Raw genomic sequence first — 25489 nt, forward strand, 5'->3', positions numbered from 1 at the left:
ATTCCAGGTACATGGTACCCTAGCTTTTTTTTTTTTTTTTTAAATAAATTATTGCAGAGGAAATATTTAGTAGTACCTTGTCCTTTTCGTGATGCTTATTTAAAAAAAATTAGCAATATTATAGATTTAATTATACAACATCAAGAACTATAGCTCATGTATTTAGTTAGAACATTTGATACTATTTAGACTGTTTATAGTTTCTCCTAGAGGAATAGGCATAAACCATGGTTAAGCTGCTTAGTTTAATTTTTTTAGCACTTGGAAAAAAAATGTACAGTAGTTTGAACACTCAGTCTTTGCAAACCTCCATTGAGGTCAAAGATTTCATTCACAGGTACAAAATTAGTTTACAAATTTTTTGGCAATTTCATCTTAGTAACCCGTTTTATCCTATTGCCATTGTCCCAACCATTGAAAAAGTGTACAATAATTTACATAGAAATATTTTCAAAGTGCTTAAGAATAGTGATTGTTCTCTGGGATATTTACAGGTGGCCTATACAGTGTATGTACAGGTGGTATACACTATAGCACAAGTTTCATTGCTGGAATATGGCTTTCTAGGGAAAGTGCATATTTGGCCAGAGGTGGCAATACTGTCTAGAAATTCAAGGGTTATAGGGAACCACATCCAAAGCTGAAGCAGAGGGTGGACAGGAATATTTATGAAAGTCATATAAAAACGGTCAAGTACACAAGCTTGATCCACGCAGATATCTTGATGTTCTCCCAGGCTGGAGGAAGAAAGAGACTTCCGCTGCTGGCTCGGTTACCATTCCAAATTGGGGAATTATTGGTTTAGATCTCAAAGGTTGAGACTTGTCTCAGAAATCAAGCTAGATCATCATCTGTGCTTACAATTGATATCTGCGGAAAAGAAAAAAATATGGAGTGAGCTTGATCACTCATTGGTAGCCCTTCTAATCACTAAAATGGGCCTTGCTTTTGAGTTGGCCATTCAGAAATCAAAGGTGCATGGGAGGGAAGTCAGACCCAAAATAGTATTGAGTTGTGTCACTAATGCAGTTTAACTTGAATTGAGCTGTATCTACTTGGTAGAGAGGGGAAACAGTGTGACTAATTCTGCATCTTCTACTTAATGATCTTAAGTCCTGGAGAAAAATATGAAAAGACACACGTGTGCCATGAATTGGCTACCATTCTTTGTTTTACCAGAATGTTGGAGAGGGAGTGCTCAGCACTTGTTTTGTTCAGGCTGGTCCCTAAATGAAGGCCAAATACTCCATTTGGGTTTCAACTAAAGAACAAGTGACTGAGTGAAAAACTAGCTAGCTCTACTAGGTGGGATAGGACACTTCCAAGCATTTGGTAATTTTGGCCCAAAGAATCTTGCTCAATACACTGACTTTAAGCTAACTCTCCTACATATTATATGCTAATTTACTTATTTAACAGTTCAAAAAGGAGCTACTTGGTTCATGCAAATATTTACATGTAGTTTCTATAACCAAAAATACCTCCAATAGTATAGTGATGACCTGAAGTTGACTTTCTTGTCATCCTGTATGGGGCAGGTGCTTATCAACTGACTGACTTATGTTCTAACAGGCTAGACTGTCTAATCTCTGGTATTTGGAGGTTCCATGATCCTGCTGGCTCTTCCTAGCCCAGACAGTCATAGCTTGAGTTTGAAGTCTCCTTACCAAAAAGTCTTACTGCAAGCCATGGCCTAAAAGGACACAAAGCTGACTTACTGCTGGGTACGTGTGTCCAACCGAAGCACTGTGTCTACCAATGTCTATAGACAGGTCCTCTTCAGTGGTCTTCAAGTACACAGGATTGTCAAAGTTCATGCTTTTCATGTTCTTGTGTTGCCAGTTCCGCCACATCAAGTAGCCACCTACTGCTGCCATTGCTAAGAGCACTGAAAAAAGTTAGAAGGCAACTAAGCAAGGTCTAGTCTCAAAACACAGAAATAAAATGTTCATGAATCCATAAGCGACATTCCTAAAAGTTTCATGTTCTATGAAGCTGAGATAACCAGAAGTTAGAATCTAAATGAGCAGGAGCTTGAAACACGTTCAGACGAATGGTTAAGTGTTATTCCATAGACTGGGGAAACGAAGTGTCCAGGGCCCCTTCCCAGGCAGAATGAATTAAAATTGCAGAAGCTTCTGGAGAGCTCTTCAAGGGGTCCTCCTAGTGTGTTATCTAAGCTTGCAATCCAGTAATTTAGGATAAAGAGGCCATTATAGCATAGTGCCTTAGCATTCACATACTCAATAGTAGCTTTAGAGGTTCATCTCCCTGGGTTTGAAAATTCTTCACTATTTTTAATTTACTCCCTATAAGTCCTATAATTCTTCAAGAAGGCATTTAAGCATTGTATCTCCTCTGTATGAAATACTATATATATTTCAAAGAGAATCAGAACAGTTTTCTTTACTTAAAGGGGCTTAATTGTGAAAGGGGGTAAGCCAGACTAACCATTCTGAAGTAGAAAGCTATAAGCACCCTTCATGTAATAGCTGAACATTTATCACTGCCTGTCACTGTGGGAAGGATACCACTAAAGAGAAAGGCATGGACTCTCAACTCAGTGTGCCATGTTGGGGAGAGAGTAAAATGTAATTCAGTATCATGAGATGTACAAGGGGCCATGGGAAGTATGTCTCTAGATGAACTATAAATGCCCATCTGGTATCTGAGAAGTTCATGGGCTTCACATATATAAAGAATTGACTTACAGAGGGGAAGGATGGCCCAGGCAGCAGAAGTCCCTTTTGGGGGAACACTGACCTCCGATACTGCTGTGGTCACGTTGATCCCTATAGGGGGATAAAAAGAATCAGTTTAGAAGAATCTGAACTTAGACTTGGAAATGCACCCATCTAGTGGAGAGCCTCACACCCTTGCATCCATCACGGATGCTCAGTATCTACTATGATTGTATACCAGCAACAACTGATCTAGAAGTATTTGAGAGTCACATGCTGTTATAGCCATTTCATTAACATTTCTCTAACACAAACCTTAATAAGTCAGGTCAGGCTAAGACTTGAAGCTTCTTAGTCTTTGCAGTTTAAAAGTAGGTTACCAATCGGGGCAGAGCTAGTAGTTAAAGGCTGTATTAATTATTTAAGTAATAGATACAAAGTGTGGCTGTTAGTTGAGATTAACAGTTTGCAATACTGAACCCAATACCTCCAGGAACTAGTCCACTAGTTGGTGAAATTTCTGTTGTGTTGGTATCTTTTGTCTCACTGTAAGTCATAGTAGTTGCAGTACCTGAATTATAGAAACCAAGAACCTGGTTAATGCCAAGGTTCCAGAGTGGCTAGTTGTTTAGTCCAGATGAGCCCTGGCTAGGCTATTTTAATACCATGGGAAACAGACAAATCACTGCTGAATTAAGTTGGCATGGTGGATGCATCAAAACTGGGAGAAACAGCAGTCTTCAGACAAAACCAGACACATGAGACTTTAGGCAGAAGAGCAAGCATTTGAAATTGGACAATTCAAAAAGACACACAGCCACACTTCATGACCCCTCTAAGCAATGTCCAGGCTCCTGAAAGTTACAAAAAATGCCCGTGAGCGTGGCAGCGGAGGCTCAGTGGTTGAACCAGGAGATCATTGTTCGATTCCCAGTCAGGGCACATGCCTGGGTTTTGGGTTTGATACCCCAGTAGGAGGCATGCAGGAGGCAGCCAATCAATGATTCTCTTTTATCATTAACATTTCTCTCTCTCTCTCTCCCCTCTCCCTTCCTCTCTGAAATCAATAAAAATATATTTTAAAAAAGAAAAAAAAAAGAACTGCTCTTGGAAACAGATGACCAGGCATACTAGTCTTACCCCAGATTGTCTTGCAACTACTTTCTCAGTATACGGAGCTAGTCCCTGCAGGGACTCAGGATTAAACTAATAAAAACCTCACAATATGAGCTCCTTGCTCACAACATGTGAGTTGAATTTGCCACTCAACCAAAAGCTAAGAACAGAAGACTAAAAATGTAAGTTTAAGTGTGAGTTTTTGTGTCATGCACTGGGGCTATGAGGTTTCCTGTAACCATAACCTTCTTTGTGCATAATTTCTGGCCTCTCTCTTCAGAGGAAATGTTAAAGCTTTGTTCTGTTATCTGCACGTTGCCTAGCTCAGTATTGTCATGGGATTAATCAGTAAGAGGCCTGTGAATACTTTGACGAAAGTGTCACTTATACAGACTCATCTGATGTTGAAATTAGTTAAAAGTCAACTCTGAAGTAATGCCATGAATACCTGGTAGGCAACAGTACCAGGCAGGTTCTCAAAGCTATTCCTAGAGTTAGTTAAAACAGAATTCTTAAAACCCAGGCTAGTTTTCATAGCCAGTGTCTTATTCTGTGGCCTGTTGTATGTCTGGCTAGTGGATGAAAAGTAAAAAGTCTTACTTTGGCACTCCCGGCCATTTGCCCGTAGGTTGTACCCGTTGGGACAGGAACAAGTGTATTTTGGGGAGTGATCATTAATCTGCGGTGCTGGCAGACATAGGTATTCACATCCTCCATTCTCCATGTCTTCTTCACACCAATTTTTACCTGTTCAGACACAGAAATCCTTTAAAAGAAGTACGCCAGGGCCTGTTATATACATAAAGTCCTGTTCTAAGTGCTAAAGACATGAATCGTTGGCCCCAAGGAGTTTAAACTTGTCTACTCTGTCTAACCTTCAAGTTAAACCAATACCAATGAAGACTAAATATAAGAGCACAGACAGAATGCCCTAAGGACACCAGAGATCCAAAGAAACTTCTTGGGAGTAGAACAAGAGTTATGCCTCGAACAGATGGATGGTGAGGGAGTAGGTGGAGAATGGAGGTGAGTGACCAGGAGTGGCACTAATTACTGGTCCAAAGCTCATAGTGAAGGCTCAGAGGAAGGAGATAAGCATGCTCTCCTGGCTTTATCATGCCTTGTTCCTACAAAGTGGAAGGCACTCAACTATATGGAAGTTTAAGAGTTTCATTCATTCATTTTTATGCATATAACATCCCTCCACACATACACACACAACATACACACACAGTTCATCTAATCAGCCTTCCTTTCTCAAGCTCCTGGTAACCACTAATCTGTTTATTATCTGTACTAGGGGCCCAGTGCATGAAATTAGTGCACTCAGGGGGAGAGGGGGTCCCTCAGCCCAGTTTATGCCCTTGCGCAGTCTGGGAGCCCTTGGGGGATGTCCATGCCAGGCAGGAGCCTGGCTTCTGGCTAAGTGGTGCTCCCCATGTGGGAGTGCACTGACCACCAGAGGGCAGCTCCTGCATTGAGCATCTGCCCCCTGGTGGTCAGTGTGCATCATAGCGACCGGTCGTTCTGCCATTCGGTCGATTTGCATATTAACCTTTTATTATATTATAGGATAGTTTTCCCTTCTCTAAGGTGTCATATAAATGTAGTTACACAGTATCTGTTCTTTTCAAACTCTCTTCTTTCATTTAGCAATATTAAGAGTTATGAAGTGTACCGCATTATAGCTTAGACATTGTATTTTCCTAATGACTAAAGATTTTGAACATCTTTTCATGTACTTACTGGACATGTAGAGCTTCTTTGGAGAAACATCTATTCAAATAATTTATCCATTTTTAATTTTTTATATTATTTTCCCCTTTTCCCCCATTTACCCCTTCTCTGCACTATTGTTTGTCCATGGATTATGTATATACGCATGTAAGGTTTTTTATTAATCTCCCCTCCTGCCAGCTTCCCCTTCCCCTCTGAGATTTGTCAGTCTGTTCCATGCTTCCATGTATCTGGATCTATTTTATTTATCATTTTATTTTGTTCATTAGATTCCATATTTAAGAGAGATCATGTGATACTTGTCTTTTTCTGACTGGCTTATTTTGCCTAGTATAATACTCTCCAGGTCCCTCCATGCTATCTCGGATATTTGCTTTTTTATTTTTGAGTTGTAAGAGTCCTTTATGTATTCTGGGTAATAGATTCTTATTGGCTTTATGATTTGCAAATATTTTCTCCCATTCTTGGGTTGCCTTTTCACTTTTTTTGATAGTATACTTGGAATCACAAAATTTTTAAAAATTCTGATGAAGTTCTATTTATCTATTTCTTCTGTCACTTGTGCTTTTGGTATCATATATTAGAAATGATTAACTCAAGGACATGAAGATTTACTCCTATGTTCTCTCTCTTTTTTTAAATGAATGTGCATTAGGGCCACTTGAGAAACTGGGAGCATTTTATTCTATGGATTCTAAAGCTCAGTCTTTTTCAACCTTATATCTCCAGGGCCTAGAACTGTACCTGTCACCTAATAGATTTTTTAAAAATTATTCCCACTTTATAGCCCCTCCCCTTTGGCAACTAAATTTGTTCTCTTCTGTATCTGTGGGTCTGTTTCTATTTATTAATTTATTTTGTTTTTTAGATTCCACATATATATAAGTGAAATAATATGGTATTTGTCTTTCTCTGTCTGACTTACTTCATTTAGCATAATACCCTCTAGGTCCATCCATATTGTTGCAAACAGCAAAATTTCATTCTTATTATTGCTCAATAATATTCCATTGATGTCCATTCACTGATGGACATCTAGGTTGTTTCCATATTTTGGCTATTACTAGTAATGCTGCAATGTACATAGGGGTGCATATATCTTTTTGAATTAGAATTTTTGTTTTCTTCAGGTAAATAGTCAGAAGTTGAATTCTGGATCATATGAAAGTTCTGTTTTTAATGTTTTTGAGGAATCTCCATATTGTTTTCCATATGGCTGTACTAATTTACAATCCCACCAACAGTGCATGAGGGTTCCCTTTAGAGTAAATCGTCACCAACACTTGTTTGTTGATTTATTGATGATAGCCATCTGACAGGTGTGAGGTGATAACTCATTATGATTTTTATTTGCATTTCCCTGATGATTAGTGACATTGAGCATCTTTTCCTATGTCTGTTTGCCATTTGTATGTTATCTTGGGAGAAATATCAATTCAGGTCCTCTGCCCATTTTGTTGTTGTTGTGGTGGGGTGTTTTTTTTTAAATCTTCACCCAAGGATATTTTTCCATTGATTTTTAGGGAGAATAGAAGAGAGAGGGAAAGACAGAGAGAAACATCAATGTGAGAGAAACACATCGATTGGTTGCCTCCTGCATGTGCCCCAGCCAGGGCCTGGGTTGGGGAGGAGCCTGAACCAACGTACATGCCCTTGACTGGAATTGAACCCAGGACCCTTTGGTCCGCAGGCCCACGCTTTATCCACTGAGCCAAACTGGTCAGGCCCCTCTGCCCATTTTTCAGTTGGGTTGTTGTTGTGTATTTTTTGGTGTTACATTGTATGAGTTCTTTATATATTTTGGATATTAACCCTTTATTAGATGTATCATTTGCAAATATTTTCTCCTATTCAGTAGGTTGTCTTTTCATTTTGTTGGTAGTTTCCTGTGCGGCACAAAAACTCTTTAGCTTGATATTAAAAGTTTCATTTAGATAGAACCAATCAAGTCTTTTGAGGAGACAATATGACCAGATGTGTCTGAGCATCTACACAATCCTATACAAGATGCGTCATGGGGGGTGGAGGAAGGGAAAGTTTGTGGCTCCTTTAGAGGCTAGTGCCATAGTCTTAGCAAGAGGGGATGCAGGCCAAGGGGATGTGGAAAAGATAGAAATAAAAGACTGAACATGGAAGGTTGGGAGGGAATAGGAGAGCTCAAGTCCTGAAGCTCTTTTACTAGGAAGTCAGAAATAAAATACCCCAAACTCCAGGTTTGAAGTGTTTGGTATAGAAGGGAAAAGCTCCATTTTAGAGCAAGTTGAATTGCTAACAAGCTACTGATACCCAGCAGGTACTGTGTCATGCTCCTGCCCTTAAAGTGGCCATGAAGGCTCCTGCTTCCCCCGTTACCTGATGGCTGGACGAGTTCATGATAGACAATGATGTCTTGGGCATCATTAAGGTTGTTAACTAGAGTGGCCAGCTCCGACCCAGTGAATTTATTGGCACCATAGACGGCTTCATTTTCCCCGTCTATCCAGTAGACACGATCCTAAAACAGAACCCCCACGTTAGCACATATATGTAGGATTAACACAACCACTGTCTAACTAAGGTCATTATTATTTACTGGCAAATTAATGGACTAAGTGTATTTAAGGCTGGTTTGGGATACTGGATGTAAAACTGTAAGAGAGCAAGTTCAGGTTTCTTAAAGTGCTACAAAGAATCAATATCTAACTTGCCCCAGGTTTTAAGTGACAGCAGCTTTGCAAGTCATGCCCTCTGCTCTCCCCCCGCCCTCCATGCCTGTTTCTTCTCCCCAAGGCGTTATAGTAACTCAAAGGTATACACTTGGACATGAGGCAGGCGTCTTACCTCAAATATCGTTAGCGCGAGAGGATGGGCGAGGAACTCCAGAGACTTGAGCACTATCCTCCGATCTTGGCCGTTCAAGTCCACACTGGATAACATGTGCAACTTGGAATCAAGCCAATAGAGCCGGCTCTTTATGAGGTCTAGGCAGGAAAAGAATTTCGTTGCATGGTAAGTCAGTATTGCTCTGGCTTCCATTTAAAATCTCTGAGGAATCCGATATTCAACTTTTATGATTCCTGCTCCAGCAGGGATTCTTAATGGGATCCCGCAAATCTTGTGAAATGGCATGCCATTTCGGGAAACTCAAGGGGTACCTAAGGTTCTCAAAGTAACTGACTTAAGGAATGTTACTCACATGATAGAAGTTTTAAAAGAGGCTAGCATTTTGTTGTTCTCTCCTTATGAGCCAGAAAAACTGTTATAAGCTGGCAATTCAGGAAATGCTAAGGCATCTGGGCCAGGAGTATTTAGGGTGAGAGTTCCCAAGACTCACGACTCACTGAATGTGTGTCAGATATTAGGCCCCAATGGACAGAAAAGCTAGTAATTATGCATGTAATTTAAATTCCCCATTCCATTGGTATTGCTCAGTTATTTCCATCCAAAGTCACTGCTCTAGCGCTGTCTGCTGTAGTCCAGAATTAACGAAGGAGATCAGTGAAAGCCGGGTGAAGGCTGTTGAATTGGTGGTCAACGTAGGAAGAACATACGTACCAAGTGTAATTCCGTTAGGCCATTGGATATCCACTGCCACCAGCGGCCGTCTATCAAATCCATTCATTCCCGCTTTTTCTATTTTAGCTGGCTCACCCCAGTCTGACCAATAAACAAATCTGGGAAAAATTAAACCAGAAATAAGCCTCAGTGGTTTTCGAACGAATAAAGTTGTAGCTTAGGACAAACGTTCAAAGAGTGAACAGAAAATTCTAGGGATTGATTATGACAAATAGTAACATTTCAGGCTACAAATTATGTTCTGTGTAAACAAAATTAACACTAAGAACCTACAAGCTCATTCACTATATTAATGTATTTAAGTCAGCCAAAAGTCACAGATTACGTATTCTGTTTTTATTTCTATTTTTTATTTTTTTGTGAATCCTCACCTGAGGAGGATATTTTTTCCCCATTGATTTTTAGAGAGGCTGGAAGGGAGGGGGAGAGACAAAGAAAACCATCGTTGTGAGAGAGACACATAAATTGGAATCGAACCTGGGACTCTTCAGTCCGCAGGCCAATGCCCTCACCACTGAGCCAAACTGGAAGAGCTATGTTCCATTTTTAAAAGGCTGATTCTTTCTGAGGAGTGAAGAAGAGTATCTGTTAAGTTTGATAGCAGGGGTAGCTGATTGTGTGCTGGTGAGGTTACACAGGGCCCATTTCTGATTACTGTAGGCCAGTGGTCGGCAAAGTTGTTAGTCAACAGAGCCAAGTATCAGCAGTACAACCATTGAAATTTCTTTTGAGAGCCAAATTTTTTAAACTTAAACTTCTTCTAACGCCACTTCTTCAAAATAGACTCGCCCAGGCCGTGGTATTTTGTGGAAGAGCCACACTCAAGGGGCTAAAGAGCTGCATGTGGCTCACGAGCCGCAGTTTGCCGACCACTGCTGTAGGCTTAGCTTCCTTAGCTGTTTTGTTATTTAGTGGCATTTTAGGAAACCTCTCTGTGAAATGTTTCTAGTGAGGTCTGTCTATTTCAACTGGACTTTTGGACAAGCCTTGAGGTAATGTAGTTACCAAAATCCTCACAACTCCTGCTAAGACGTAGGTTTGATCATCCAGAGCTAACCTGACAAAGCATTCCGACAACAATAACAAGTCCCTTGTGTAGAAGCTGGGTGGGTACAAGGGTTCAAATCCACCCTCTGTTGCTCATCAAATCAGAAACGCTGTTTCCTTAACTTCGACCAGCAGTCAGACTGCCATGGGAGGGCCTGTCACATAGGTGATACCATTACATGTTGAGCCAGACAATTCCTTCTCGAGGGCAGCTGATAGGTCTTGATATTTCAGTTCTACTTCAGGCACGAGGAGGGCTCCTGGCCTGTGCAGACAGCACCCAAAAGGCTACGGGATGCAAAACACAGAATACAAACCCAGACAGGGGGTCCACGGCTATGGAGGCAGGCTCTCGCAAGTCCGAGTTAAACAGGAGCTTCCTCTTGGTTCCGTCCAGGGTAGCTACTGAAATAGTCTTAGAAGCCGCGTCAGTCCAGTAGAGGGTCTTGTACACCCAATCAACAGCAATGGCTGCAGGATTATAGACATTGTCGATCATTTTAACATGTCTACCAACCTTGTCATCAAGGGAGGCGCTGAAACAGAGTAGGTCACAAGAAATTTCAGAGGTTGACGCCATCGGAGCCTGGAGAAGAGACTTTCTGCTTACAAAATGGTCCACAGCCTTGTTTGGAGAGAACTCTAGTAACACCGCTCACCGCTCCCATGATTGAGCCAGGCTGCTCACTGATACTGCATTAACAGTAGGCTATCTAGTTGCTGTGTGTGTTCTATATGCCAGACCCACTAGCTTCTAAGTGGAGCTATTTGTTTCAGTAGCCGCCATCTGAGTTTCTCTAGTTCCCCTTAAGGAAAAGCTGCACTACCATTTCTATTTGTAGCAACCATAAACGGTTCTCAATTAACTGTAAAGGGGAGAAAATAGGAGAAATTAAGATGTCAGCTGTGATAGTCTTTTAGCTGTAGACACTTTTTATTTCATAGGTGACTATTCATTTGTAACGAGGAACTGATAGTCATGGAAAAGTTAAAGAATGGGTGTTTAGCTTTACTGTTTCCAGCTAATTAGATGCTAGATCGAGACAAGAGAAATTCCTTCAAACCTTCCCAAAGGCCAAGCAATTTAGACCAAACAAGACACCAAGAATGGAACTGAAAGTTACCTGAAGATGGCCTTTTGGCTCAGATCAGCCCAGAATAGTTTCTGGGCAGCAATGTCAGCATCGAGAGCCACCGTGTTCCTTAGCTGCTCCACTAGTTGGATATATTCTTTCCTCTCTAAGCCAATCTTCCTGATGTCTCTGCGATTGGTGAAGATCAGACTTGGCTCTTTCCCTGCAAGACACGAGTCCAGTGTATTTAGTTTTGCTGCAAGAAGGTAAGGTCCTTCTAAGTTAACTCCTCCCAACAGAACAGCACTTAAAAAGTGAAGCCACCGCCCCGGCCAGTGTGTTCAGTGGTGAGAGCATCAGTCCATGCACCAAAGGGTCTCAGGTCTGATTCCTGGTCAAGGGCATGTACCTGGGTCACAGGTTCCATCCCTGCCCCATGGGTCTGTGGAGGAGGCAACCAATAGATGTGTCTCTCACATTGATGTTTCTCTCACCCTCCCTCTCTCCTCCTCCTTTTCTCCCTTCTACTCTCTCTAAGAAATCAATGGAAAAAATATCCTTGGGCGAGGATTGAAAAAAAAAAAAAAGTGAAGCCATTGCTGAACACCTCAGGAGTACTCATGCCCGAGGCCGTGCCCCAGAGACCTGCAAGTGTTTCCCGCTACTTAAGAAGGCAGTTCTGAGGTCTCAGCATTCAACAACAGGGCTGCTGGTGAATAAGTTATTTATTTGAATTGCACTCAAGTATTGGAAGCAGAAAGTAAGCAAAACTGGCAGGTATTCATGGTATCATGTGCAAAAGGAATAGACCAAGGCAGGAATCTGGGGAAATGATCTCTGTTTAACCTATGATAGAGAATGCGCTGTGATTTTAGTAGCATTGCTCTCAAGTATCTATTTTAATTCCATCTTCAATTTGGCTATTGTCATCATAGGCTGTACCTTTCCTAAAAGATACACATATTCTTAAAGATGCCAGAGCAACACCAGTCCCAGTCCATTTACCTACAGCCTTGCACACGCCAGTGGCAAGATCCATCTGATAGCCACGACTACATTCACACTTGTAACCGCCTTTTAAGTTGATACAAATTTGACTGCAGATTCCCGGATTTTGGCATTCGTCAATATCTAGGAGGGAAATTAGAATTAGTCTTGCTGTTCCTGGATAACCTACAGAGATACACTGTCCTTCCCCCCCCCCCGCCCCCTCCCCCCCAGGGTTTAGGTTCTCTTCTTTGACTCACCTCCACAGGTTTTCCTATCTATCAGCTCAAACCCAGCTGCACAGTCACATTCGTAGCCTATAACCAAGTCTCTGCAGATATGGGAACATCCACCATTGTTAACCAAGCATTCATTTACATCTGAAATAAAAATGTCGTCGAATTACTTGACAACTTATTCCAAATTGACATTTGTCCTATTAACATTAAAAATCCAGGCTATCTGCAATAACTTATCTACTTAATCTGGTCAAACTTATGATTTTTTCAGCCCATCTCCTTGGCCAGTTGGTTAAGCAGGATTTGATCAAGTTTCTTTCTGGTCAGTTATCTTTAAGGAGGTAAATTATGAACTAGTTTGTCACTGCATGGGCTCTTGAGTCATAAAAATTCACTCTTAAGTCCAACAATTGAACTTAGTTCATTAAAAGTAGTTTAGCCAGACATTATGCATTAGCCATGCTAGATTGAATGAGCGATCCCAGCTCTGTCCCCAAGCAACCCCTTCACTTACGACATTCTTTCAGGGGCTCGTCACTCCAGTCCCTGCAGTCCTGTTCCTGGTTACATACTTTAGTGATGTCTATGCATTCCCCGCTTCTGCACTTGAACTTTCCAGGGCCCAAGCACTGATTGACTACAAAGAGAAACACAGAAGAGAGATTCCATGAGTGGGTCCAATCAGGGTAGTCCCTTGACAAAGCCACAAGAAGAGGCCCTTACCATTTTTGCAGTTGACTTCATCAGAACCGTCGACACAGTCTCGGATGCCATTACACTGCCTGCTGCCATGGATGCAGCTACCATCCTCACATTCGAATTGGTCTGGTCGGCAGGTTCGAGAAGCTACAAAGGGAGGAAACACCATGGGATGAAGCCAGCCAAGTTGTCCCCAGTGGATCCATGGGAGAGAACCGAACATGCCACGCTGATGAGAACGCTACGTACGACAGTTGACCTCATCGCTGCCATCCCTGCAGTCCGAATCTCCGTCACATCGCCACTTCTTGTGGATGCACTCGCCAGAGCCACACTGGATCTCGCTGGCTGGGCACTTGGTGTGCATCACTGGCTGGCGGCCACACTGCTCCAGGGACTCATCAGACTGGTCCGAGCAGTCGGCATCGTCGTCACACACCCAGCTGAGGGGGATGCAGGAGGAGGCGCTGCACTGGAACTCGTGGGCACCACAGGACGGCGGGGCACAGTTGAGCTCATCACTGCCATCGTTACAGTCATCCTGGCCGTTGCACACAAAATTCCTGGAGATGCAGCGGCCGCTGGAGCAAGTGAACTCGTCAGCGCTGCATGTTACGTTGCCTATTGAAAGAGAGGAGGCCCCATTGAAAGTGCATCGGACTGGACCTTTCAGGACTTTGGTCCGGAAATCTAACCTGCAGATCTTTGATCATGAATCCTAGCTTTCTAGCTTAACTTAAAAGCTAACGTGCAATTATATCAATATCCAAGTTCCTGGAATACCAGGAACAGTCTCACCACATAAATGATGCAGGGACACTTGAATAAGGACAGAAATAAAGGACCAAGAAAAGAGTTGAAGACCAGAAATTAATTTGAGATGAGAGCCACAGTAGACTCTTATAGGAAGTGATCAATAACTTAAACAAGGAATTTCTTTCTGGAAGGCAGAGACTGAGTTATCTTTAAATGGACAGAGTGCTTATCATGCCAGACCACATCATAGCTGAGACGATCATGCATCAGGTACTCAGACAAATGTACACTCATGATAAGCATTATCACACGATCACCCGAAAGGAGCCATTATGTTATCCCATCATGCATGACTCCTCTTTATATTCTTCAAATGAGGATCAGGACTAACAGGTCTTAAATACTTAAGAGTTTTAGAAAGTCAGTTCGAGGGCTCGCATGACAGTCTAGCAGCCAGGTATGCTAATAATAATAAGCTAGTCAGAGTCAAAGATAAGCCAGTTTGTACTTTGATTCAAATTCGGGCCAAATGGATTAAGTCACAATTTGGTGGTAATTATGGTAGAGACCACGACTCTCTTGGGAAGCAAAGTCTAGATTTAAGAGGGAAACGCTTGGCAGCTCCAGGGCTTACCAATACATAAAGCTCAATTCCAGGGTTAAACACCAAAACTCATTGGACTAGGTGCAGTGGTATTGACCTCCAAAGGTAATTTCTACACAGAGGACGTGTTTCAGCGGCAAGCGTCCTCAGCTCACCGGCACACTACTGCATTAGGAGGCCCGTGCTCCTGGGCAGCTGTGGTTATAGAGGCCCCATAAAAAGGGCGGTAGCTTGAAAGAGCGTTCAAAACAATGTTTGTTCAACCTTGAGATTTTCCCAGGGCCTCACCTTTAAGGTGTAGCATTTATTACACACTTTCCAAGAACAGAAGCATGAAAGGGAAGGAAACAGAGTTGGCTTTTACAGGTAGAAACTGACAGAAGACAAAGTTACCCCTAGTTGGGTAGTTTTTCTTTGGGTATCTGCTAACATGATGTTCACGAACACGGCTATGCCAGTTTAACCTCTGGAAGGGTCAAAATAGAGTCTGGTTTTGGAGCTAAAAAATGCTGGTATGATCCTCAAGTAATTTATTTCAACAAGGAGATCCAATTTAGACCTAGGAATGCGTTTGCTGGCCCTATTCCCCTTCTGGGATGGCGCCAAAGTAAGGAAGGCCCATGCATTACTGTCCTCACAGAGACAAAAGCCCACACGCTTGGTGCATGACTGAGCTACTTCTAAATGTAAGTGCCTAGAATGACTTACCTTTGTATTTCTATTTGTGTAGAAGAAACACCAAAGCAAAGCCATGGCCAATGACCATGTGAACTTCTTTCAGACGTTTTGGGGTAGTTAGGAAGGACAAGTAGTTGAGCAGATAGTAAAGTCACTGAAAAGCGAGTCAACGCAACTGCATCTTCACGCTTACGTTAGCTTCCCCTGCCCACCCTTCTTTGAGCAAAAGGGTCTTTGGGATAAGCCACTCAACACTGGTCTTCTTACCACAGTTTTCTTCATCTTCTCCACTGTCACAATCATTTTCACCATCACATCTCCAGGACTCTGGGATACACTGAGTAGAATGGGCGCCACAGCTGATTTCATTTGTGCGGCATGTTCTCATATCTGTTGATGATATACAGTCTCAAAAGAGCCTCCAGACTCATCAGGGCAAAGTCGCTGCTCCTGTGCTGCTTGGAAGTGGTACACCTATGACTCAGTGGCCTGGCATGCTGGTGAAATTCGACTTACTAGTTGAAGCCTGGGTAGATCCTTTGCCAGCTCCATTGCTTAGAAGCCATGCCAACCTATGCTACCTGGCAGTACACCTGAGAGCCTTGACCGTGTTACTCCTTCAAGGTTCCGTGGAGCGCCCAGTTCTGGCTTTTGTTGTACTTGGCCTAGTTGGGTTTATTGGCTGGCCTGCTCCTTGACCATTGTTTATCTGTTGGCTATCAAGTGGTACACCCACATATCTAATCCCAATTTTATTAAAGGCCAGATGGTCTAAGACTCATGAGGCCTTTCTTCTAGGTTCCTTTACAGGCCTCCTTCACAACCTCCTTTAGATTTACATCTTGCAAAGTAGTGACATCCCATATGTTTTGACTTTACTGGGTCATCCTCTACTAAAACGTGGGGCTGAATCTATGGAACCTGTCTTTACATGTAATAGCTTACATGCCTTAACCAAGATTCTTATTACTCCCCTTGCTTCCTGCCTAGAAAATTGATATCACACATTTATTTTCCTTTCTGCTTGATTTTCTTTTGTAACCATTTTCCCAACTGAAACTTTGTTCATTGGTCCTCCACATTTGGTGCTTCAATAGGTCTCTATTGCCTGAAAATGAACTCCTAGACTTTCTTCATCTTGACATTCAAATAATTGCAAATCCTCCTCCTCTGTCACCTCATAGGCTTTTTCCTGAATATCAGCCTAAGAACTCAGATATACATTTGCTTAACTATGAAATTTCTCTTATTTAAGAACAAGCTATAAGTTCCCTACTTTAATAGTTTTAGATTACATGTTGTTCAAAATAACGATATCACCCTACTTCTAGTCACTCTACCTCTTCAGTAACAGATTTTTCCCCCCCATAAAATGAGAAACTGTGTATCTAAAAGCTTATATTTGGCCTACGGGGGATCCTTACATCTTGACTTAGCTTCCAGGACCAGAATACCATCTGCTCATATTCATCATTATCAAACATTTGAAATCTGTGCACCTAGTCAAGGAGTTCTTAATGAAGTCTGCTGGCTTCAGTCTTAAATGTTCAATAGTGAAGCTACCCAAGAGAACGTCAGTCTTGTTAGACTAGGGAGAACATTCTTTAGAGGATACTGATCAACTGTTCATGACTTGACTGAGTTTGGAGTCAATTGGCCTACACTTCAAGGGAGTCAAAGGAAATTAACACCAAGTATTGGGTTAAGCAATATTTAGAGATATGAGACACAGACGGCTTAGAAAAGTTCAAGTCTAAAGCAAGCTACACTCACGGCACTGTTCTGGGCTGTCATCAGAGCCATCTTCACAGTCGGGATCCCCATCACACTGCCATCGGCTGGGGACACACTGGCCATTGTTGCACACAAAGTCAGACTCAGCACACGTCTTCTTCTCTACAAAAGTTTATTTGCAGGGTTAAAGTTGAAGTCCCTTACCCAAGAGCCCTATAATCCCATGGGGGTAAAACTGCATTTTGATGTATTTTACTTGTAAAACAAAGCTGAGTCAGTTAGCACCCAACTGCCAATATCCAGGAGAACTATAGAAAAACCGCACCCTCCCCAGAGGACAAAGGCGCTCACTTAAGAAACTTGGAGGATACTGAAGTCAAGATAAGACAAAGGTTTCCAATTATCTTATAATCCAGGGATTCCTTACAGCTCTTGTCTATTTTATAATGTTGAGATTAAGTAATAGTTTCATTCTCTTCATGCATTTCTTCCAACTCTTTCAAGTCCTTTGTAAATTGAATAGCCAAACAGTCCATCCTATGACTGGATCATAGTATAATTGCTCTAGGGACATACCTTGACAACACATGGTGTAGAGATAGATGAAGCTCCAGTACTGAATGTTGTCACCCCTACAGGTCTATTGGGGAGAGGAACCCGCCCAGTAAGAAATAAATAGAGCTGGAATCCAAGTCCAGGAGAGGTGTTCAGAATCCAGCTTGAAGTGATTGAAGTTGCCAATACCCATAACTTGACAGCCAGGGTTAAAATAACCTGCAAGGTATCCATTCTGCTATTAATTCTTACTAAGGCAGGCCTTTTCTCCTGTAATTAGGGTGACCATGCATTTTATTGTCCAAATTGGAACAATCTCAGTAGAAAGGGGACACTGTTCATTGTACCAAGAAGATAAGCATAAACCCAGACTATCCCAAGTAAACCAGGCAGCTTGGTCACCCTACCCACGAGGAAGTCAGAGGGTAAGAAGAGTCTTAAAAAGTAGCCACATAGGATATTCTAGGCTCATCCTTCTCAGACTATATTCTTCCTTACCCATGTGTCTATACCTTCCATCGGAATTTCTAGTTTAAAACATTGTTCTCTAACAAATATTATGTAATGGTAAGTCAACTAAAAGCTGACGATTTGCTGAAAATTTGAAAGGGACCGCTTCAAGACAGGGTTTAAACTAGGTACAACACTCAGAGTTTAGAGTATCCTATGAGAGGGCCATTCTGGTTTAGCTTCTGATATTATAAAGGGGGAGACAGTGATTAGAGTCAATTTCTATAACTCAAAATGAGGAATTATGATGATTCGAAAAGGGTTATTTATCTCCTTGAATTGTGTAGCCAAGGAAACAAGAAAGGCCACATTAGCTCTTAGATTCACACCTATTTCTAAAATCACTGAAAATACCAAAACCCCAGTGTTAATGTTTAAGTGATATCCTAGGCTCATGTTCTCCTGAGGTGGGGGTGGGGTGGGTGGGTGGGGAGTCTACAAAGCCAGTTGTTGGATTATTGATATTCTTTAGAAGTTGTAAAAGAGGGAGTAGGGGATGGTTGGTTGTAAAGAAACCACCTGTCTTTAAGAAGCAGAAAATATTACAGGAATAGGAAAGACTGGCTGTACTACACAGTGGTGAGAAAAAGATAAATAGCGACAGGCAGATTGCTAGAGTTAATCTCTCTCCATTCTGAGCATAGATGGGAGGGTAAGGAGGCTACTTGAACTGAGCCTTGAGCTGGATAGACAGTTTGATGTGCCACAGGGAAGGAGAGCTACGAGTTACATCCTTAGGGTACTGAAGTCACTGATTAATCAGCTCAGCCTAACACACAAGAATGAGTTACTGGGACCAACAGGAACACATGGCTTGTGGAATTCAAGCTGAAGTTGACTAAATATGCTAGTTGACATGCTTGAAAGAAAGAGCTCCACTGAAACTGTAACCAAGCTCAATATCAAGAGGTTGGACCAGAAAAATAGAAAGTGGCTTTATAAGTTTCCAGTAATTGTGTAGCTTTCCCCTTTGGAACATCTCAAAAGAAGCATATTCAGAGATCCCCTGAGCAATGCTCCCACTTTCCTTTTCTACTTTCATAACTGGGAGGTGGAAACAAATTCTGGTGACGAAATATTTAATTTTTTCCATCTTATGTGATCTTGATACACATCCTTCTCTTTACCTCTTCCAAACCCTCCTGCCATGCGGCTGGGAGTTATTTATGCAAAGACTGTTTTAGGAAAAGCCAGCGATGACCCTAAGGTGACCCAGGTTAGTTTCTACTAGGAATTGACTCTAATCATTGTTTCCCCCTTTACAATATCAGAGGCTGAACCAGAGTGGCCCTCTCCTTTAGGACACTCGAAACTCTGAGAGTGGGAACAAGTTTAAAATGCTGACTTGAAGCGGTCCCTTTCAATTTTTCAGCAAATTGTCAGCTTTTAGTTGACTTCCCATTACAGAATTAATCAGATGGTAAAAGAAGACTTCTCAGCCATGAAGAGAATAATTATTTTCTAAGAAAAACAGTGGGTTTTGCCAAATATGTAAGTTTAGACTAGAGGAAGAATTACTACTTACACCAAGAGAACAGCTGACAAGAGTGAGTTCCTACGAGTGGGATCATTAGAGAGGGAATTATAGTACCTAAGTAAACCCAGAAATAGCATAGGACTGAGTGTCTTATAGAGTAGATGAAAATCTTAGTGCTAGAATGCAAATGATGGAGAAGTGTTGCACAGAACTAATTTTTCGTCTTGAGATTGGAGAGAAGTTTCTTCCCTGAGACTGTAGAATGGACTTCCTGTGCTTCCACATAAGCTACTAGTCCATAGATTGGCATGAAAACATCCATGGTATTGCTGAGAGCTCAAGCACAGGACAGCCGGCTACAATGTTTACACTCTAACATGTTAGTAATGATGCGTAAAGAAGTTGGCAATGGTAATAACAAGATAGCAGTTGATGAAATTTACATTAAGCTAGTTTTCTTCTGTAATTTCTAGTTTGTATAGTAAAGATCTCTATATAACATCTTTTAAAAGGCCGATGACAATGCTATCACCGGCATTCACACACAACATTATTTCAGGATTTTTACAGCATAGAACAAAGGGGTCAGGGACCTACATTTGAACATGTAGTTCTCAGCTATTCTGGCTTGACATGAGATTGCATAAACAAGCATTCCTCACAATGATCTTTTCATAGATGCTGATCAAAGGGCACGATGGTATATCCCCGTTGTCTTGGGAGAGATGTCTTCCACCCTGTCTATGCTTTAGAATTAGCATCTATTATAGACAGAAAGTTAAAGAATAATTCTTATCTAATCTTTGATCTGTGCTGGCTTGTAGTTTCTGTGCCAGGAGTTAGTTGACCCCATGAAACTTTACGGGATCTTTTTACTATCTGTGACTTTCTTTTGGGGTGGGGGAGGGGGGAGGAATCAAAGCTATTTGAAAATTGAACAAAGAAAGTCTGTTCTAAGCAGTCTTCTGTCTATCTTCACTTCTGGTCCTCCCCTCCCTTCTCCTAGCTTCCTACACCAAATGTTTGCCTGATCTCAGATAAACCAGGTCCTGTCGTTTGAAAGGGACTCCACTTTATCTTCAACATTCTGTACCCAGGTTGATAACCCCATGTCAAACATTCAATTATATTCCTCTAGACCAGGGAGTACAGAATCTTTGGACTCTGGTTCAAAGGAAATCTTAGGAGTGGATTCTATTTTCAGAATCTCGAAACATTTGTAGAAACTAAGATAACATCACCACTTTTCAATGAAATGCGTAACTCCCAGTGAGGTGGCAAGTGAGACTGTCAAACTCTTGACTCACCACAGTTCTTTTCGTCACTGCCATCAGCACAGTCTTCGTCCCCGTCACATTTCCACAACAGTGTGATGCAGCGGCCATTTGTGCACTGGAATTGGGAAGGTTCACATTTGGCTTTTCTTCCTAAAATCAGGAGGGAACACTTAGCTAAGCCTGGGATATAGGGGTGATAAGTTAGAGATTCCAGTTACCCAAAACCTATGGACAGGGGTCCTCTGGGAAGGACAGCTGCAGACTCAGCAGGCTAACACATTCTAGGAGGCAGACTTGGATGGGTCTTGGGGCCGTGACAGATAGTAACTGAGTTCTTAGCTGGGCACACACCTTTTAGATAAGACTAGACTTCCCAGCCTCCCTCGCAATGAGGAATCACCATGAGAATCAATTCTGGTTAAGCAGGATTGGCATACACAACTTCTAGGAAATATCCTCTATTTTCCTTCCCTTTATTCCTTTCTGGTTCCTGAAATGTGGGCCTGGTGGCTGGAATAGTGATCTTGGGCCAATGCAGCCTGCTCAAGATAGAAGGGATCTAGATTGCCCAGAGAACATGGGGCATTTCCATGTGCTCTGGACTCACTCCTCTCATTTGTTTAAAAGTCACTTGTGGGGCTATAACCACACAGCCAACTCCTAATCCTCCAATGGCATTTCTGGTCCACATTTCATACTGTTATTCATGAATGATGCTCCTATTACAAGCAAAGTGAAGGAGATTTAGAAGGAGCAGCAGGGAAAGGGGAGACATAGAGGTTTAATACCATGGTTCCTCATCTTAGACCTTGAGGTCTGATTGCAAAAAACACATGATTACATAATAACTCCAAGATAGGATACAAAGCATCGAGAAGGTATAGTTAAGAGACAAATGAAAATCTTTTTTAATTTAGTGATGGGAGAAAAGCAAGTAAGGTAAGGTAGAGCCACAGACTTGGGTCCCATTTCTCCAAACCTCAGTTTTCTTAGGTTCAATGTATAAACATTTAACTCACACAATGATATGAACTAATTCTTGTAAGTAAGTAGGGCTCTTAGGTATTTTTTTTTTTTGCCTGGCACAGACAGCTAACATCCAGGTGTTTCCCATCATTAGCAGGCCCGTCCTTCTGGAGGATATGATGTCTTTGAGATAACAGGCAAAGATCCGGTTGCTTAATGCAAATATCCTGCAAATATTCGAGAAACCCAGTAGAGCCATGTATAGTTCATGCAGATTACTTAGGGAGGCCTTCCGATTTCCTGCCACCTTTCAGCATCTGCAGCTGTGACATGCTGGCGTCAGAACAGATGCTACAGTGACAAGCACAGACTGGAACTCTTGTGTTATGCACACAATACTCTAGTTGGCCTCCCTACTGTCAGCTACCCCCCACTGTCTGGGAGGATTCTATGCTTTGTGGCAAATTCCCAGGGAGATTAAAATTTGGTCCAAGTCAAGTTCACCATACCGGTGTGGTTATTTTCTTAGGTACTAAATGTATTTGTTTAAAACCTGCTCCCAAGAGTCTAGTTAAGCTAAGACCCAGGTAAAAAGCAGTGTGATTCTATTGCATTTCCTACATACATTTCAGACTATTCATTCACCCCACAAATATTTCGTTGAGTATAAGATACCAGGAATTTAGAAGGGGAAAACAGGGGAGAGTAGAGGTTGCTGTCAGGAAGCATCACCTGCTAGTTTTTATAGAAATACCTGGCTGCCTCCCAACTCTCCCCCATCATCAGTCTAGTCTCAATATATTCTCAATATGCTCAGGGCTGGGGTACCTGCTCCAGGGGCCACTGGCTGTAGTTCTATATCCCCACTATGTTTGAGGGCTGTGGAAGTAATAAGAATCTACGTTGAGTACTGCATTTAAAAAGTAGGAAAAAAAACAACTGATAGAGTACATAGATATAAATGTACTTGGAAAGAACAACTGGGTTATAGTTAGGATACTGTGCAGACTGAAAGGCTCTGAATTTTTTAAAGGTTTTAGTCACCCAAGGTCAAAATGAGACAAAAACACTGACATTGATATCTACACTGTCAAAAAAGTAATCATATGGTCAGACTTGGACATGGACTTAAAAGTAGGTGTCACATGATGGTTTTCCACGTCAGGGTTAGGTACCTGGAAATCTCCTTACAAATGAGTCACCTGGAAGCTACATATTTTATAGACACTCAAACTGCCTTGGGATTAAATACAAACACAGAACACCCTAAGCCTGATATTTAGTCCAATGTTCCCTTCGAGAGGGTCTCTGAATGTAGCTGTAACGTACAAGCTATCAACAGTAACAGGAGACATTAACCATTCCAGCCATGCTGCTTCCCGTGTTGATACTGAGAAGGCTCAGGGCAGACATGAGCATTTTATAAGTGTTTATTCCAATAGCCCAAGATGAAAAGGAGTGTAATTCCTACCTTTTCTTATCTGAGCTGTTTCCACTTCCCCCAGGCTTCTGCCTGGCTGTCATAAAGCTGTTTTACCATGACACACGCACAGCCCTCCATTAAGAAGGAGGGACACATGGGGTTAGGAGTACAGCCTGCTCCTAAATGTCCCTGCTTGTTTACAAAAGGAGTGAGATGGGCTGGGTAAGGCTGTCAGGCTTTATAAAGGACCCTTTAGAGAGCGAGGCGCATAAAGGCCTTAAGCTTCATGGCCATGTCTCTCCGTTTCCCAAGTCCTTTGTTTCCAGAGATTGTTACTGGGCAGAAGGTGCTCCCCGGTTCTGTTAATTCCCTGCCTCGTGCAGAGCGGCAGAGCTCAGACACGAACTCCAGTGCTGAGACCGCGGCCACCCGACTGCAACACCGGGAGGGCTTTCCGTCTGAGTGTCAGAAGGATTCTGCCTTCTACCTCCGGGTTCACCTGGGAACGCTGCTGCCCAGAGGAGAGCCAAAAGCACCACGCGAGTTAAGACGCTCTTGGTTTGCAAGGCTTTGGGGATTACAGGCTTGTGGACCTGTAGTCTGTTTCCATCCAGGACAGTTAAGTCTCAAGTTCAGTATTATACTTTCATAAAGGGAACAGGATGAACTTGAAATCACGTACATCCGAGGTTCTTTTAATTCTCAGGCTCGGCGAGAGCCAACGATGCCTGCAAAAATAACCTGTGAAGTAGAGGTGCTAGGCACTCTTACAGGGTGGGACAGAAGTTGGTTTGAAGCAGAATGGCTTTCTTTTGACTTGGAGTTACATAGAAGAATTTGAAAAGGGCTCTATTGCTTTAAGAATTCCAACTGTTGGACTGGATCTAGGTTTCCTTCTGGCTCTGACACTTTGACTATGCCTACCCCTTTGGATCAGGGGGCGGCACGTCATACGCACCCAGTCACACACATGGCTACTTAAATTTGTACTGAATGAAGTGTCGAAGGATTACTCACTCGCACTGTCACTCACACAGATGGAATCAGACTATGCAAACTTACTTCAAGGGGCCCATGTCCCAGGAGCCTTGAGTATCTAAATAGTTAACTACCCAGACATGTTGGCAGCTCACTGGCTCCAAGAAACTCAGGGTTTTAATGCAAATAGAAGTCTGCCTGCCATTGTCTAAGTGTCCCTGCACGGGTTACATGGAAGAGCAATATGTAAGCTTCCGTAAAAAATGGCATAGACCTTATAATAAACACCAAGCCCCACAGTGGCTACAAATGTCCCTGGAGGGCTCGGAGCGACACCTTGGCAGGTGGGTCCACTAGCAAAGCCTGGAATATGGAGATGTTTCTGAGTATCAGGCTCAGACTGAACTTCAGCTACCCAGAGGGGCTCACATGGCCACACTGCTGGGACTAGCAGGGCCAAGCATTCAAGTCACTCACACCCCTCCTCTCAGCTTGAGCATGCGGCTGTTATCATCTCCTGGAATTTCTTCAGTCCATTTGTTTTGGCACTTCTGAGGCTGCCAAGGGCATTTATTTTTAGTAGGACTCACTTCTGCTTGGCACTTGAATGCCAATCTTTCTATTCATAGGCGAAAGCTTGTTTTTAGACGAGCAGATATCCTAGTCAGCAACGTTTCCCACAGGGAAGGTTAGTAAGAGGAACTCATCGAGAAGTCCCCGAGATATCAAGCACCAAGTTCGTGTTCTGGCCTTCAAGGCAGCCTCTGAAACCCAGGTGGAGGCCAACTAAAAATTGTTAACTACTTAGGTCCGTGGTTGGCAAACTGCGGCTCGCAAGCCACATGCACCCCTGGAGTGTGGCTCTTCTACAAAATACCACGGCCTGGGCGAGTCTATTTTGAAGAAGTGGCATTAGAAGAAGTTTAAGTTTAACAAATTTGGCTCTCAAAAGAAATTTCAATCGTTGTACTGTTGATATTTGGCTCTGTTGACTAATTGAGTTTGCCGACCACTGACTTAGGTTAATCCTTCTGATTCACTGCAATGAGTGAATCTTACAATTCAATTGCCAAACAGTTTTTCCCATTTACATCAGATTGAAATGATCTTAAGAATCATGGACAAATAACTCATTTACTTCTCAATGCTACATGGTTAGAGCTACTGATCCCCTTGTATACAAATATCAGGAAACCTGTTCAGAGAAGGAAGTAAAGCACTTGCCCAAGATCACTCTGGGAAGAACTAGAATTTGAACCTGGGCATTCTGTGTTACTGAGCATGTATGCAACGAAGAGCACCCCACTCAGGACTTTCTAGAGTGTCCTGTTGATTTATAAGTTGGCCAGTCCAATCAACTTAATCAAGAATTTGGTAGTTTTTTACCTGTCATAACA

General features: G+C 42.3%; 1 protein-coding gene across 2 annotated transcripts in view; it reads right to left on the bottom strand.

Annotated features, from left to right (window-relative positions):
* Nucleotides 1-237: 237 nt before the first annotated feature.
* The window catches only part of VLDLR (very low density lipoprotein receptor), a 32269-nt gene continuing 7017 nt past the window's right edge, over nucleotides 238-25489 (bottom strand). The window contains exons 2-19 of one of the 2 annotated variants that reach the window (XM_008144976.3): nucleotides 20756-20875; nucleotides 16946-17068; nucleotides 15440-15562; nucleotides 13384-13755; nucleotides 13159-13281; nucleotides 12950-13072; nucleotides 12457-12576; nucleotides 12215-12340; nucleotides 11261-11432; nucleotides 10454-10672; nucleotides 9069-9187; nucleotides 8355-8494; nucleotides 7887-8028; nucleotides 4398-4544; nucleotides 3169-3252; nucleotides 2712-2792; nucleotides 1719-1888; nucleotides 238-870 (exon numbers count right to left, since the gene is read on the bottom strand). In XM_008144976.3, coding sequence (XP_008143198.2) covers nucleotides 835-870; nucleotides 1719-1888; nucleotides 2712-2792; nucleotides 3169-3252; nucleotides 4398-4544; nucleotides 7887-8028; nucleotides 8355-8494; nucleotides 9069-9187; nucleotides 10454-10672; nucleotides 11261-11432; nucleotides 12215-12340; nucleotides 12457-12576; nucleotides 12950-13072; nucleotides 13159-13281; nucleotides 13384-13755; nucleotides 15440-15562; nucleotides 16946-17068; nucleotides 20756-20875 — 2540 coding nt within the window. In that variant the 3' untranslated portion in view covers nucleotides 238-834. The remainder of the gene's footprint in view (nucleotides 871-1718; nucleotides 1889-2711; nucleotides 2793-3168; nucleotides 3253-4397; nucleotides 4545-7886; nucleotides 8029-8354; nucleotides 8495-9068; nucleotides 9188-10453; nucleotides 10673-11260; nucleotides 11433-12214; nucleotides 12341-12456; nucleotides 12577-12949; nucleotides 13073-13158; nucleotides 13282-13383; nucleotides 13756-15439; nucleotides 15563-16945; nucleotides 17069-20755; nucleotides 20876-25489) is intronic. The other variant, XM_008144977.3, reaches the window with a different exon arrangement.

The sequence above is a fragment of the Eptesicus fuscus genome, chromosome 15, assembly GCF_027574615.1.
Source record: "Eptesicus fuscus isolate TK198812 chromosome 15, DD_ASM_mEF_20220401, whole genome shotgun sequence".
NCBI classification, from domain to species: domain Eukaryota; kingdom Metazoa; phylum Chordata; class Mammalia; order Chiroptera; family Vespertilionidae; genus Eptesicus; species Eptesicus fuscus.